Source organism: Takifugu flavidus, chromosome 18 (genome assembly GCF_003711565.1).
Source record: "Takifugu flavidus isolate HTHZ2018 chromosome 18, ASM371156v2, whole genome shotgun sequence".
NCBI lineage: Eukaryota > Metazoa > Chordata > Actinopteri > Tetraodontiformes > Tetraodontidae > Takifugu > Takifugu flavidus.
Genome location: NC_079537.1, coordinates 6,992,363 through 7,007,888, shown reverse-complemented (window position 1 = coordinate 7,007,888; position 15,526 = coordinate 6,992,363). Strand labels below are relative to the sequence as shown.

Genomic DNA, 15,526 nt, shown 5'->3' with positions numbered 1-15,526 from the left:
TACAATCCTTCAGCACTGTTGATCAACAGACCGCAAACTCTTCATTTAGGCCTGTGATCCGTTTTGTCTTCTTGATCTCCGTTTTGTATTTCCAACCAATCTTCAACCAATCTTAATCTTCAGCATCAACATACTACACACTGATTTAAAAAGAATTTTGTTTACAACACAGCACATTAAACAACATGTTTGATTAGGAAAGTTACGTTAGTTAATAAAGTATAAATAATAGTATACGTCACGTCTTTTCTGTACCAATGCTGCCATCCTGTGGCCAAAACATGCAACTAGTTGAAAATAAGTCCGACTCTTTACTCAGTAATCAGTTCCCCGCGTGGCAACACGAGGGCGCACAGCGTCAATTTATGAGTCAACAGTCTCAATTGTTGTAACATATTTTGATGCTTTTTCGGACACATCACCAGTGATAGCACCCGTCGTCCTATGAGTTTTTAGGTCTTTCAACTTCATACCTCACTCACCCAGGCAGCCCACCAGTGTGTCCACGGAGCGTTTGCCCACCGTTTGTCCCTCCTGATGGTAACTCGTTTCTATGTTAATGCTCCCACCCGGTGGCCAAATTGTGTAACTGCAGTTGAAAATATTTCCGACTCGAGACTCAGTTCCCCTTGTGACCACACGAGGGCGCACGGTGTCAATTTACGAGTAAGCAACGTAGTCAAACGTGTAATCGCAAGAGCAGATTAAAGATATACCAAGTTACAATAAAGTTGAGAACGTGCGCTAAACAGTAGTGCGACAAGTAATATTTTGAAAATTACACTGGAGATAGTATCCAGTTACAAACTTAAACACTTGACATATGTGGCAAGGAGAATTTTGGGCCACATATTTAAGATATTCATTATTATTGATGCTGCAAAACTACGCATGTGACGTGTCCCTGTTTAGATTCAGTGATTTTAATGCTGCCATCAGAATTAAAATAAAGTTTCATTTTGACACAGGTAATTTGTTCCTTCCACACTACACAGGACATTTGAAATTAAACATGAAATAAATGTGTTATTCATGAACACTCATGCCTCAGGGAAACATTTTATTGTCTTGGATAACACCAATAGAAATGCTTAGTTCCAGACTGTGGTTCCTTGTTTACTTGCGGGGGTAAACCGTTAAAGGGCCAACAGATACAGATCCACAGGTCAGGCTCTCTGGAATGTTAAAGCAACAGTAATTATTTGCAGATAGATTAATTATTATCAGGAGCTACACAGCACATCTTTACCAGAAAGGTGTCTCTGACCTGAGACCTGAGAACAGGTACCGTCACAGCATTGACAAACATCATCGTTCCCATCCAAGTTTTTCCACCTAATGACCAGAAAAACAGATGTTCTGTCTTAGAGACACTCAAACCATTGCAACAGCGAAACAATGACTCACCTGGAACATTCATAATTACAGGCCTTGTTGATGAGGCCGCTCCCCCACGTTTTAGAGGTCGCCTTCAGCTGGCAAGTGATGAAGATCTAGCAGAGGAATATGCCACAGAGATTTCACTCTAGAGTCTTCTCACACATTTCACTTTCATTTTTGGAAGCTCACCGAGTTCCTGGAGTCCCCGTTGAACAGGAAAACCTCAAGCTTCAGCCGGAGTGCATGATCCATCTGTCTCGGCCGGAACTGAGAGTTCAGTCCTCCCTGTTTAGTATCAACGAGGCACCTGTGAAGGGGAACAAAACACCAATAATCAGCAGGTAGGTAGCAACATGTCTAATCTTCACACTCACCCATGGTTTTCAATGAAGTAGTATCTTGGAACTGATCCTGGGTCAGGAGACAGAGTAGCAACGCAGCTGTCGATAAAGACTCGTCTTTGTCCTGAATCTGGAGCCGCGTAATAAGCCTGGAGGTGCAGGGTTTCTCCAAGATGGAAGACCTTGGAGGCTCGCTCACGAAGCCAGTCGTCTGCTCAGAGAAGTGAAGCATCAGCTTACGAACGCTCGACCATAAACGCCATCGGAGCCCCAACCTACCAGTCATCAGCTGCAGAGCGAATGTGTGGTGCTGGGTCGGAGCAGAGGAGGTCAGGCCCTGCTGGGCGTTTCTGCTCACGGGGGGTGTCCTGACCCGGAGGGTTAACACGTGAGGCACCGCAGTCAAAATGGGGAAAACAACCAGAGCTTCTCACCTTTTGTAGCGACAGGAAACGGAATTAACGCCGCGGGTGATCCTTCTAAGGCCATTTGACCCGTAGGTGGGTGAGAAGACCAACTTGTTTGAGTAGATCATGGAGTCCTTGGATGCCTAAATATGACCTAAACATTAGAATAAGACCTAAAAGCCCAGGAAATAAGCCAATATCTGCCAATAAAAACATCAGCTCACAGTTAACGTGGAGCCACAGTCCTGTAATTCAGCCACGATCACATACTCGCCATTGGTGGCGGCGGCAGCTTGGCAGCGAGGATCAAGGGCCTCGCCCAAGAAAAGCTCTCCAGGGGAGCTGAGGCGTCCGGTTTTAAACAGGTTTGCCTTCACCACAACCATCACGGACGTGTCCGTGCAGTGTACACGAACGGCCGCGGAGGTGGCAGGTTCTCCAAGTCCCTTTTCCTCAACTCTGAGCGGGGGCGACTTATATTGCCGCCCCTCGGCGTCGACCACAGGCCCTTCCTTAAGATATCGAATGGCCCGAGCGACACCGAAGGTCAGCAGCAGAGCGGTGGCCACCATAGCGAGCTTCATGACAATGCCTGAGCTCAAGATATAAACCCTGAAGCTCCCTGTGGCAGAAACACTTCCCAGTCCAGAGGCACGCACGACACAGCTGGGAACAATTACTCGTCCCAGTTAAGCCAGCCTACCAACAAGGCTCACCTGAAACTCACACCTGAGGGGAAATTGCCTTGGAGTCGTCTTCAATCCTAAATTTTCTTTGCATTCATCCATGATGGGGCAGAATAACCTGCAATCTAATAAAGTTCTGATTGGTTACAAAGCTGCCATGAGATTTAGTGTAGCCTAATTTGGCTGAATCTCCATTTTAATGTGGTTGATTTTTGAGGGTCTGAGGTGAAGAAATTTCCATCTACTGGACTCAACTCCACCTTTATGGATCATGACCTAGGTTAGAGGACCGATCTGGAGCTGTTGGTGCTCAGCCTTTAAATATTGGGATGCAAGATATCAGCCAATCATGAGGTCAACCCAGTCCTTCTGCCCCCTTCATTAAAGCAAGTGGGAACTCATGTGAAAGTCATCCACCTGGTTGCCTCAGAAACCCAACCGATTGCAGCCCACAAGACCTCAGTTACCTCCTTGTTCTAAGGTTCTGGCATCAACTAAGCCATCTCCATGGATGGCTAATGTCACTCCCAGCTAATACATCATTTATGGGCCCTGGGCATCAGCATGAAGGTTTTGCAGTCAGTTTGAACTCATTCTCCAGGAAGACGGCATCAAAGTTAGAGAGAAGCCAGGCTGAGGTGTCAGAACACCTGCAGCAGATACTACAGACAGCACAACACAACAGATGGATTCATTTGGTTCTTTATTGCGTCAGCTCATGAATGTCTGAATGTTCTGGCATCGTTTCGTTGGACGGCGTCATGGCCGATGGCATCTGAACGACGTCGCTGAGGTCTGCTGCACCACCCATAGGTGCCGACTCTGTCTCAGGAGCTCCTTTGGTTCCTCCATCTGGAAGATGGCACATTAGTAGGACATCAAGCCAATGCTTAATCATCTCACTTTACTTTTTATTCCGTCGCCACTTGACTCTTCCTCAGAGGTTTGGTCCTCGTCCTGGTCTGGTGAGGGTGGATCAGGAAGCAGGGCCTTCGGCTGATCTAGATGATGGACGCATGTTAGCATCAGCATGGACATTAGCACCAGGAGGAAGATGCCATCGAATGGTTCTTACCAACTCTGATTCCGCTCCTCCACTGGCTGCCATACGGCTTGATGATGTTACTGAGGACAGGAGGAAGGACTTCTGCAGGGAGGGGACCGCTTCTAACGGCGGGCAGGACCACCAGTGGACCCGCTTGTGCTTCCTGCTCCCACGCTGAGGGAGACAGCGTCAGTGCAGGTGTCCTCATGCAGCAGTGGCCCGGGCGTCATTGAACTTACGCATTTTTGTCTTGGCGATGCTCTTCCACCGTTTTTCTGGCTTCCCGAAGCCACGAGGGCCAAACTTGGCTGGAGTGCTGGGTTTCATGTGACCGGTGTGACCGGCGCCGCCGTGGGTCTGACAGTTGGCACACGAGTAATCGTTGCCGTCGGCCGAACGCCACCTGGAAATAGATCGTTTTACTCCGAGTCCGTTTTAAAAGTGATGTCTCCAACGCGCCACTTGCCTTCCGTTCATAAATGTGCAGGCCTTATGCGGTGCCTCTGGGTCATTGGTTGGTACAGCGGTCAGGTGACATGTGATGTAGAGCTGCGGGAGAGACGGGTCGTGCATTTATGAGGGACACAGCTGGGAGAGATTTACCAAACCGAGTCAAACCTCGCCGCTGTCCTGGTTATGGAACCTGAAGGCGTCGATGACCATGTGGAGCTTCTCATCCTGAATCCTCGGGAAGAACTGAGACTTTGAATCTGGAAGCTGAGAGTCAGTGAAGCACCTACGACAAGAGCCAGAAATGGGTCAAGAACCTCAAACCCGACAGTTCAGTCCTCACAAGCTCCTCCCCCAGATTCAGACCACAACACTGGAAGCCAAGCTGACGTTTACCCATTTTCGATGAAGACGTGTCTGGGATGGGAGAGGGCGTCCGGGGAAAGCGTGGCCGTGCAGCTGCTCACAAACACCCGGAGGCCCAGGTGGTGCCCAACTCTGACCGAGGCCTCCACGGGGATGAGGTCACCCAGGTGAAACACGTTGGAGCCTCTTTCGTAGTTCCAGTCATCTGAAACAGGAGTAGTTGGCGTGTACAGTTTGAGCAAGTGTTTAAGGCCAACCAAAAACTCACCCGACACAAGCTTCATGTCAAAGGACAGGTTTTCCACCGCAGCTTGGGTGGACATGAAGGGGATCCAGGTGGGCTTGAGGGAGCCGCTGGACAGGCTGTACTTCCTGAGGAGACATGGTACACGTGAGCGGCAGCAGAGGCGTCTTTGAATTTAATAGACAGGAGAAGCACCTTTCATACTGGCACTCGATCGGAATGACGGCTTCGTCCATTCGAATGAGCCCGTCCTGAGTCACCCGAGGTGAGAATATGAGGAGGTTTGTGTAGACCAGAGACTCTTCAGTTACCTGAGGAACAGGAGCGTTTAGATGACATCACCGTGTCCTGAGGAGCAGCTCATTCCACAGTTACCCAGTGTTTGGTGCCGCACTCCCCCAGTCCGACCAGGATGGTGTACTCGTCTCCCGGAGAGGCTTGGGCTTGACAGTTGTAATCCTGCTGATCCACTCCCAGGCGCAGCTCGTCGCTGTAAACTGGGGCGCCGACCTCGAACATGTCCGCCTTCACAGTGATCTCCAGAGAGTTGGGGTGGCAGCTCACTTCCACAGTCTTCACCCGCTCCGGCTCCACCTCCGGGGTCTTCCAGCCTTTGTGCACGTCACGGCCCCCCGCCTTCCCACCAAAAAGGTTGGGAGGGACAGCAGAACACCATCCAACAGACAACAGGAGCCAAACCAGGGGGGTCATCCTGAGACACAAAGGCGCCGTTAATGCAACACTAAGCAGCAACTTTGTCCCGAAACACCGACACACCAGTCTGTGTCAGCAGCACTACTGAGGAACCTGGGGGGGGGGGGGCAACTTTATGCAGCGGACAATCAACACAGCCGAGGCCGACGAGCTCGTCAACCGGAAACTCGGCGCAGGTTTGAGTGATTGTGACTCAAAGCTGTGAATGGGTCCTCAGAACAGATCTGCATTTTAGGTTTTGATGAGGTAGATGTCTGAGACACATGAGAGTGGTTCTTTTCCCCTCTTTGTAGGGGCGGATTCCTTCAGCTTCCATCATGAGGTGCTGTAGAAACAGCAGTTTTCAGGTTGGAGGGGGTTCTTGGACCTTGTGCTTGTGCTCATTCCGAGAACGTTTTGGGCTGATCTGCTCTGCAGCAGCGGTTTAACACTTCTCTTTCTCTTTGAACCGCTCTTCCTGCCCCGATGTGCAGCGGGGTGAAAAGAGCGAAGCATCCTGCAGAGTCTCACAACGCTGGAGGAAATGGGAGGGGTGACTCCGCGTTGGTTCGTCTCCGTGCTTCTCTGATCAAACCGAGGCCATGAGGACGACGCTGACGAGCCTTCTCGTTTCCATCCAGCTCTTTGAAGGTGAGAGGAGTTGGCGTCCTCGCGCTGTCGCTCACAGGTGGCTGGACTAACTGGCGTTTACCCTCCTCCAGCGTGTGCAGAGTTGATCTTCAGGCAGCTGGCAGAGGGACAGGCCCTGCAGCTCTCTTGTCCACTCCGGGAGCAGCAGGGTCCACCCACAGGTCTGCACCTTTACCACCGCGGCGGCCAGACGCAGACCACCCTGCTGTCTATGGCGGAAGGGGCGGAGCCAAAGGTCAATCCGCAGCACAGGGGGCGTCTGCAGCTCCACGGTGGGTTGCGCTCCCCGCAGGTCAACGTGAGCGTGTCGGACCTGCAGCGCGGGGATACGGGCCTCTACGTGTGGGAGCTGAGCTCCAGGGAGAACAGCTCTGAGGAGGTCAGCGTCAGCGCTGCAAAGGTGCTGCTGCTGGTTGAAGGTCTGTGGTTCTCTGTCCAGTTTCCCCTTGAGCCAAAGCTGCTGTGCCTCTGATGTGATCTGCTGTGTGTGTGTGTGTGTGTGTGTGGTGCAGGGAGGTGGTGCCCGTGCTCTCCCAGTTACCCTCCGCTCCTGCTGACTCTGTTCGTGGCCGCAGGGCTGCTACTGCTGGCGCTCTGCTGCCTTGCTCTGGACAACCGAGTGAGTAAGGACGCCGAGGACGTTTGTCTCACGGCGGATGTGTTTTTGAGAAGTTGGCGATTGGTGCCATTTCCTCTTTGTGTACATTTTGTCACATTATTTAACACTTTAATCATCAGAGTGCTATTAATTTGACTTCTCTTTATACTGTTTTCCTCATTTGTTTCAATGTAAAATTTTTGCTTCACTAAAAGCTGAAGAACGTTGACTGTTTGTGTCCTGTAAGCTGAAGGTGAGGAAATACCACCAACCGCAGCCTCCTGTCGCAATTTACGAGGAAATGACCAGCAAGAAGCAGCAGCAGCAGGCCGGCGAGATCCCCCCAAACCACCCTGAGGCCCCTCGGCACCTGGAGGAAGTCAACTTCCCTGTGTACGCCAACCCCAACATCCGGCCGCCGCAGGACAACCACTACGCCTGTCCCAGAAGGCTGGCGTCCAACGCACACGGAAAATGAAAAAACAGACGGTACAATCTCATCAGCCGAGGAAAAAAAACGCTATTTTATTAATATTTGAAAGAAGCTCCATAGTTCATGAAAACATTTGTTTCGGTGCATGTCATGTAACAATCACATTCTATGAGGAGAAAGATATATAGAGAAAAAAGAAAACATCACAAGCCACTGACTTCAATAAATCTCAGTAAAGACATTTTTAACTTAATATTAAAAAAAGGAAAGAAAAAAAAAAGCAGCCCGAATCCCAACACCCCCCCTCCCCACAGAAAAATAAGAACTGAGAAAACAGAACCCTTCAGGGTGACAGGCTCGAATCCCACAGTGCTAAAGAGTGAGACGCTCATTGGTTTGTAGGAAAACACAGCATGGTGATGTAGCGCAACCTCCGTCTAGATCGGGGGGAGGAAGCTGGAGGAGATCCACCTCTACGCCTCCTGTTAAAGGAAAAAATCCAAATCCCAGAAACCCCTGCAAGAGATCAGCTGCCTCCCCCATCTTCCACCCCGCCCCCCCTCAAATCCTTGTGCATAGTTTCATGATCCTTTACAACCAGCTCGGGTTTTTACACAAACATCCTCTGAATGTGAAAAAGATTCCACAAAAGTCTGATTTTTTTTGTGTGTTATTGATACCCGCTGTGGGAGGATGAAAGAGAGAGAGAGAGAGAGAGAGAGAGAGAGATACAGAGAGACAGTGAGAGAGTAATGCACAACATTCCTGATTCAGTCAGGACGGGACCTCATTAGAAACACAATAAAGATTCAAAACATACAGCATTTTGCATGTTATTCACGGTCTCTTTTTCAACAATCAAAATGATTTTTTTTAATTTTTAAATGTAAAGCAATTTTAATATATAGATTTATATATAAAGCACTCATTTTTCATTTAAAGTCCATTATTTGGTTATTATGTAACTGCTACGGATTTAGAAACAAAAGGTATTTTCTCTTCTTCCGAAATCCATAACTTTCAGTGCTTAGAATGGTTTCCTTTACATTTTTATTCATTTTTTAATCATCATAAAAATGTACATTAAAATGGCGTGGAGTTGGTACTCTGGAACCCTGGCCTTCCTGAGACGAGATCCACTTTTTCGTGTGTGTGCAACATAGTGAGCTTTTTTCTTTTCTTTTTTTTAATATAAAGGAAAAAAAAAATTCTATTTAATCAACAAAACTTCAGATAGTCCATGAAATCAACATTGACACGGAACAAAGAAGGTCAAACGACAACAAGACAACACTGTTCGATCCCAGAGTTCGTGAGAGTAGCACGATAAATCTTCATTCTGTGAAGTCAGTTGTTGCACTTAGAGATTGGAAGCATTTGTCCTTTTTTTTTTTTTTTTTTTTTAAACATTCCCATGGTTTAACTCGTTTGTGTTGCTGATTTTTCTTCTGAACTCCAGAAAACAAAAGAAAAGGAAATGTTGTAAACTGTCAGTGGCCTTGCAGAACATAAAACCGACATGAGTGAAGTGAAGGTAAATGATAAAGAACAGAAAGCTAACAAACCAAAAGAGTAGGCACCTCTGAAGCGAGCCCTACGAGCTGAGGCTCAGTCCCACGTCTCGCCTTCGCACTCTCCGCTGCTCAGATTTGGGAGAGTTGAAGCCTTCTACCCCCAACCTATGGCCACAGGTCTGCAAAATACTTTTTTTTTTTTTTGCTGTAATTTTTATGTAACCATTTGTGTTTTTTTTTTGTCTTTTCTACTTTTTTAAGGTTTACAGTCTGAAAAATGGTGCAATACTCATTTATGATCCATACTTTCTTGGATTATTCCACAATGAAAGCCACTAAGGTAGATAAACATTATATTAGAAAAACAAAAACACTTATTTTAGTCCTTGAGTAAACATATACACATGAACTGCCCCCCCCTCCCCTCAATACTTGTCATGTTGTTCGTTTAGCTGGATGAGGGGTGAGGCGACACTCAGTGCAACGCTAGAGGCTAGTAACAATGAACATCAGGATATAATTCAGACCCCCCCCCACCCAAAACAAAAAAACAAACAGTATACTGAATTGAAAAGAATCACTGGGCGGAGTTTCCTCCGCTGTAATCACAAACTCTCAGATGCAAACGTGCTCAAATCAGTCGTACGACATACAGTACAAGCAACCTTGAGCGACACTCAAACACGACTGATGCAAATTCGTCTTAATGTCAAACTTTGTCTTCAACTACGAGTGAATTTCAAATTTTACTCGCTCCCGTCCTATCAAAATAGCTCTGAAGTGTATGAATGAGACAAAAAAAAAAAGACTACAAAAAGTGTTCACATTACATTATTGGCGCTTTTTTTTTTGGATTCAAGTATTTGTTTTTTGTTATTTTGTTTTACTATGATATGTTAATCATCTCATCTTTTGGGGGGGGGGGGCGTCAGGGAGTGGAAAACCGAGATCCAGTCATATACGACTGTATATGAACTAGCATGTGCATATTCAACTCAGGGCTTTGCTTTCGTTAAAGAGACGTTTGCTAAGTCAACTCTTTTCGGGGACCCCGTCCCACGCTTGGTCGAATCGGTCGCGATTCTGCTTTAGCTCCAGTTGCATTAGGGAAAAAAAAAACACGAGACAAACTCTAGCGATGGAGAGCATGTCAGTTTCCCCACACCAGACAGGTAGATTAGAGTGCAGGTGAGAGGTGTGGGAGGGGGCTTCCTTCGTTTGCCTTCTGACACCTCGTTTTGATTCAAGTCGGGGACTGAAGGGTGGACAGACGCCACAGGCAATAGTGATTGTCCGCGCGTCTGAAGCGACTCTGGAAGAGAGCGAGTCCCCGGGGGTTTAAGACGTGGTACCGAATATGAGACGAGCCCCCGATTTGTGCCGCTTAAGCTGATGGGTTGCCTTCAAAAGTGTTTTATCCCCCCCCCACACACATGCACACACACACTCCGGCTGACCAGGTTAGACTTCCAGAAAGAACCGCCAGAAATGGTGGCGTCTGACAGCTGGGGCGAGGCGGAGAGGGCAGCGTACACAGACAGAGCGCATGCACCTTTTTCCCGGAGTGAACCGACAAAACACTTTCCCCCCATTTTTGCAAAAAAACCCCAAACAAACAAACAAAAAAACCCCATTGATGATAAAAGCAAGAGAAAAACAACAAACATGTTTTTGGTTTTTGAGATGTACCCAATGTAAGTTCAGACACACACCACCAGCCAAACCACCCCCTCCCTCCCTCCCTGCGCCTCCTTGTGAAATTTCCCATGGGTTGGTGGAACACCAGCACCATTCATCTCTCCTGCCCTTCTGTTCCCCGGAGCTCCCCAGGCAGCCAAAAGAAGGACTCATCACGCTAAAGATCAATTAGGATATGTTGGCACGAGACCGAAGGACCGACTGTTTGGCCGACCGCCCGTCTGCAGCGGGTCGTGTAGTGTTTCTGAGAGAAGCTGCCAGCTAGTAAAGGTCTAAATATAAGATCTGGTGGGCGGCTGCGAACGAAGACCTCCTGTCTTTGCATAGAAATGGAAGGCTGCTGTCAGTTGAGGTGGCTCTAAGTGTAACTGAGTGCTCCCAGAGTTAAACATAAAGCACCAGTGTGAATGAGGCCTGTCAAACACAAGAAGGTCTGGAATGAGGGGGGGGGGGGGGCACAACCTCCACAAAACCCCACGTGAAAACATGCCAGTTACTAAGATCAGACAGGTTTGGTGTGTGTTGCCAGGCCAAGTATCTCCTGGGGGGGGGGGGGGGGGCTCTGCTGCTGCCTCGGAGTCAGAGGGGGGCAGGAGAGAAGCTCAACACTGCATAAAGACCGAGAATTAAAAAGTCATTCAAAAAAAGAAAAAAAAAAAAAAATCATTATTATCAGGAACACAATCATCATCTGCATCACCAACGACAACAACAACAACAGCGCGCGTCGCCGCCACAAAAACAAACAATGTAAAAACTAATGCACGATGGCAAATCCATAAGTGCGACCGAGAAAAACAAAAGAACGTGGAACCGTCTCCGTCTCTGGATAAAGTGATCCTTGCAGGAGAGAGACGGAGGAGGCTGCTGAGGACAGACGCTGGCGCAGCAGTAGTAGTAAACTGAATACAGGTGGGCCAGTTCTGAAAGAGCTGCTCTTGGCTGGGGGGGGGGGGAGCGAGTCTGTAGGTGTCCGCAGGGAGGCGTCGAGCGAGCGGTAGGCTGGGGGGGGGGTGATGACGAGGGCTGCTGCAGAGCCTTGCTCTCTGCTGCAGGCAGGCACTCAGTGGCCACACTATCACACAGGTTGGCAGGGCCTCCGAAGATGTGGGGGGGGGGGGGGGGAAGGACCACAAAAGAACATGGCGGTCCTCCCTGCTGGACCGAGTAGAACGCAGAACATTTCCAGACACAAAGGCTATAGATTTCAAAGTATGCAATATAACAGTGATATTTACCTGGATGATGAACGCGGCCGCTTGGGCAGGGAGGGGGGGGGGGGGGGGGGGGTCCCTGCCGCGCGCGTCATCAGCCCAGTTAGTTTGTTCTTTTGTACTTTCCCTTCAGTTTGCTACCAGCGTGACATCTTCTCTGGTCCCACTCTTGTGAAGGAAGGAGTATTCAAAAAAAAAAAGGAAACTTCACATCCGTGTTCAAAAATAAGTATATGGAGAAGCCACTATGCAGATTGCTTTGTCCTTTCTTCAGTTTTAATTTGCCAGTGTTGCCTCTCTTTCTCCTATTTGTTGGTTTTCTGGGTATAAAAGAGCGGCGCTGCTCTTGATAAGTGCTATGACAGACCGACTATTCACAAATCTTTGCATCTTAGTTTTTTTTTGTTATTTTTTTTTTTTACATATGCAAATTTGGAAAACAAAAACAAACAAAAGTTCATCTGGTATATTGGGTAAAAAGGAAATCAGGCTACCCTTATTTTGGTTTAATGCCTTCAGTCCAAACACGCACGCACACACGCACACACACACACACACACACACACACACACACACACACACACACACACACACACACACACAATCATTCCTCTCCTAACCCTCAGTCACTGGGATCAGTCAGGAGAGCAGGCTGGCTGAAGAAGTGCTTCGTGTGTGCATCCTTGTATCCAAGACAGAGGGTGGTGAAAGACCAGCATGCTACTCTCCTAAACTCACACACTTTTGTGTGTGTGTGTGTGGGATCTGAAAGGGCATTAGTGGCAGTTTTGGAGTGAACGAGTGAGTGGGAGATGCACTTCAGTCATTAGTTTCAGCTCTCTTTGTGAGAGGCCACGGCGGGGGGGGGGGGGGACTTGGACGGTAGAGTCTGTGGCTAATATTGCACATCAGTTGAAATGGTGTTTTTTTTCTTCCAAATGAAGAAAAAAAAAAACAAATCGCCGACTACACCGGTGATCGTATTTCCGACTTGAGGTTTTCCAAACCGCCAGTGAGAGGGTCCGACCTGCAAGCTGCCTCGCAGGTGAATTGAGGTGCATCAATGTATCTCATTTACAGTTCCAAAATAATAGCAGTGGTTCATTTCATCATCCATCATGTCTGTAACTGTACACCCCCCTGAAATGCACCCACAGTTAGGTACGATTGACAGACACATCAGTTCTTTGCAATGATTTAGGGGGGAAAAAAGAGAAGAGACGAACCACTACAAAAATAAATGGCTTGAAATCAGCGAACAGAGTTGCATCATTCCCTTTGAGCGTTGTTTGGGGAACTTGGTCGGCTTGCAAAAATGCACTGAAAATGGGAGCTGTGGTTGCTTATGTATAGCCGCAGCAGCATGTATACTCCACTCAGGTTTCACTGGCTCAGAAATAAGGGTGTGCAAGTGTCTATATGCTTCTTCACCAAGTTCAGTGAGTGAGGATAGCAGGGCAGGAAAAAAGAGGTTAAGGCTAATATTAGTGCTGAGAGAAACAAAACGTTATGTGTGGATCAGCTGACTTTGACTTTGGGAATGATGCCTTGTCATGGATCTCTGAGGTGCAGTGTGACTGCCTCAAAAAGGCAGAGTTGGCAGCCCCTCACTGTGTCAGTCTGAGTAAAGTAAATTTCACATGGCATGTATTCAGAGGTTCGATTCTGTAAAAGTTGCTGAGTAAAAGATTTCCTGTGTCTCTAGACGCAAGAGCGGAACACTGATCGTAATCTCTCCCAGATGAAATGTTAGCAAAAACAAAGAGTTGGAGGTTGGCAAGGGCGCGTGGTGAGGATGTAGCCTTGTCCTCCTCCTCGTCTCTGTTTCTCTGACACACCCACAATGATTATCTCCACAATGATTTCAAAGGTTTTTGCTTTTCCACGTCGGCGGATGTCGAGTTTCCATCCTACATTGATTCTCCGCTCAGCAGGTCCCCGGGCAGCAGCGTATTGATTGGGGTGGGACTGCCCATGACCCGTCCCTCCTCTGAACTCGGGGGCCTCCACAGGCTGGAATACTGCTGCACGCCACCCCACAGCAGCTCCCCGCCCGACTTCGCTCCAGCGCTGCTGCTGCTGCCGTTGTTGTTGTTGTTCCAGTGGGATGAGTGACCGATCGGGTGGGATGCTCCAGAGCGGCGCCGCCCATCCTGGTCTGATTGGTGCCTGGAGTGGCCTGCCAGCTGGTCGTGCCACCGAGCAACTGGCCTTGTGCAAAGAAGCGATTTACTTCCTCCTCCCCGGCAAACTCTGCCAGGATGGTCGTGTTCCCGAGCACGCACCTGGATGAAGACGACGGAAAAACAAGCGGATGAAGATCGTCACAAAAACAACTCGGACCTTCAGACAGTTCTAAGACATACATGTGCAGGGACTTCTGAGCCTTGGCAGCCTCATCCTTGGAGCTGTAGCGCACCACAGCGCTGCCCTGTGTCAGGTTGAGGTGGAACGTGATAAGGGGGCCGTGCTGCATGCACAGTGTACGCAGAGTGGAACCGTCGATCTGGGACACAAACATGCACAAATGAGTTCAAATGTCATCATTTCAAAAGGCTACAAATCTGTGGAAACCAAGACAGACATGCTGCATACTGGTACCTGCGGAGTGAGATTTCTCAGCACCAGCCAGCTGCTGGTCCTGGTCGAGCTGTCGGTACTCCATGTGGTACCTGCTAAGGTGATGGCACCACAAGGAAGAAAAGGACAAGGATAAGAAATAACTATAAAATGGGTCTTTTAATAATATTTAATGCATCAGACAAATAATACACAAAAGCACCACCTGTGGTGTAAGAGCTGCTCCAGCCTTGAGCTAATCCCAGGGAACTGCCCCCCCACGTGGAGGCAGGCTTGGTGTTAGTGAGGCCAGGTGGTGGGCGGGAAGGGGCTGTGTTGGAGGTTCTTGGGGCCTGGGGGACCTTCCATAGGTCATGTGAAAGTGAGGCCTGGCTGTGCGAAATGGGGCCTGGAGACCAAGTAGATTTCATTTCTGACAGTTTACCTGGATAGAAAAGAAATGATGGAACTTTAAACCTAAATCACAGAAAGAAGGCGTGCCACGGGGGACAAAGATTTCACCAAATACAACCTCTCATGCCACAGACAAGGAGAGCAAAGACACACTAACAACACAGGGGAAATACACTGCATGACAGCAGAGCTGATGGGGAGGAAGGGGGGTCGTATCATAGAGGCACAGGGACTTGATTTAACAGGAGGTATGTGGTTCTTCACTGAGCGGTTCACGTTCTGGGTAACAGCAGAGAGGGGGAAAGGTCGGTCTGCAGGAATTCAGTCACCGCAATGGGGAGTGAGAGTGCTACAGATCATCCATGTACCTGCATCGTCCGTCTCCGGGGACGACATACTGAACGAGCTAGAGTAGGCACTGACTGGCCAATCAGTGGATGGAGGCTGAGCCTCACTCTGAGATGGAGTGGGAGAGGAGCCTGAGGCGATGCCAGCAACAAACAGACAAACACAAACAAATAAGAAAAAAATAGGAGAGAAAAAAAATGGGGCAAAGGAAAATGCACAACCAGCAAAGGCAGCGAGCCCATTAAAAAGAAAACAGAACTGAGTGATAATGAGCGTAAAGGCAGAAAGTAGGAAAATTAACAAAGAAATGAAAGAGAAGCAGACGCCTGGTGGCAGCAGCTCAGACAACTTCAGTGGGCTTCCACGGACAGAAATATGTTATTCACAACCCTCTAAGGCTGCTGGGTTTGCATGACCTATAACATGGCGCAAACAAATCTCTAAAAAAAATAAAAATAAAAAAAACAACCACAAAATAGATTGTG

At 48.4% G+C, this 15,526-nt stretch overlaps 4 protein-coding genes across 6 annotated transcripts in view; 1 reads left to right on the top strand and 3 right to left on the bottom strand.

Moving 5' to 3' along the window:
• Positions 1-1,043: 1,043 nt before the first annotated feature.
• LOC130514515 (zona pellucida sperm-binding protein 3-like) lies at positions 1,044-3,068 on the bottom strand. Of its 2 annotated transcripts, none has more exons than XM_057014137.1 (8): positions 2,353-3,068; positions 2,156-2,271; positions 2,001-2,089; positions 1,755-1,932; positions 1,570-1,687; positions 1,408-1,493; positions 1,250-1,335; positions 1,044-1,175 (listed from the first exon to the last, which is right to left on the bottom strand). In XM_057014137.1, the coding sequence occupies exons 1-8, from the start codon at positions 2,710-2,712 to the stop codon at positions 1,117-1,119; spliced, it is 1,092 nt and encodes a 363-aa protein (XP_056870117.1). In that variant the 5' UTR covers positions 2,713-3,068; the 3' UTR covers positions 1,044-1,116. The 2 variants fall into 2 exon arrangements, with proteins under 2 accessions (XP_056870117.1, XP_056870118.1); XM_057014138.1 differs by having other exon boundaries at positions 1,268-1,335; positions 2,353-3,065.
• A 432-nt stretch (positions 3,069-3,500) lies between these two features.
• On the bottom strand, positions 3,501-5,724 carry LOC130514514 (zona pellucida sperm-binding protein 3-like). Its single transcript, XM_057014136.1, has 10 exons — positions 5,295-5,724; positions 5,115-5,230; positions 4,944-5,047; positions 4,706-4,880; positions 4,478-4,595; positions 4,326-4,408; positions 4,099-4,262; positions 3,890-4,033; positions 3,723-3,815; positions 3,501-3,666 (listed from the first exon to the last, which is right to left on the bottom strand). Exons 1-10 carry the CDS (start codon positions 5,628-5,630, stop codon positions 3,518-3,520), a joined length of 1,482 nt encoding a protein of 493 aa, XP_056870116.1. The 5' UTR covers positions 5,631-5,724; the 3' UTR covers positions 3,501-3,517.
• A 129-nt stretch (positions 5,725-5,853) lies between these two features.
• Positions 5,854-8,118, top strand: LOC130514516 (uncharacterized). 2 transcript variants are annotated; one of them, XM_057014141.1, is made up of 5 exons: positions 5,854-5,980; positions 6,107-6,263; positions 6,335-6,682; positions 6,776-6,882; positions 7,115-8,118. In XM_057014141.1, the coding sequence occupies exons 2-5, from the start codon at positions 6,215-6,217 to the stop codon at positions 7,337-7,339; spliced, it is 729 nt and encodes a 242-aa protein (XP_056870121.1). In that variant the 5' UTR covers positions 5,854-5,980; positions 6,107-6,214; the 3' UTR covers positions 7,340-8,118. The 2 variants fall into 2 exon arrangements, with proteins under 2 accessions (XP_056870121.1, XP_056870119.1); XM_057014139.1 differs by having other exon boundaries at positions 7,109-8,118.
• The window catches only part of LOC130514513 (trinucleotide repeat-containing gene 6C protein-like), a 31,605-nt gene continuing 23,440 nt past the window's right edge, over positions 7,362-15,526 (bottom strand). The window contains 5 exon segments of the mRNA XM_057014135.1: positions 7,362-13,830; positions 13,833-14,005; positions 14,087-14,226; positions 14,322-14,392; positions 14,506-14,724. Coding sequence (XP_056870115.1) covers positions 13,631-13,830; positions 13,833-14,005; positions 14,087-14,226; positions 14,322-14,392; positions 14,506-14,724 — 803 coding nt within the window. The 3' untranslated portion in view covers positions 7,362-13,630.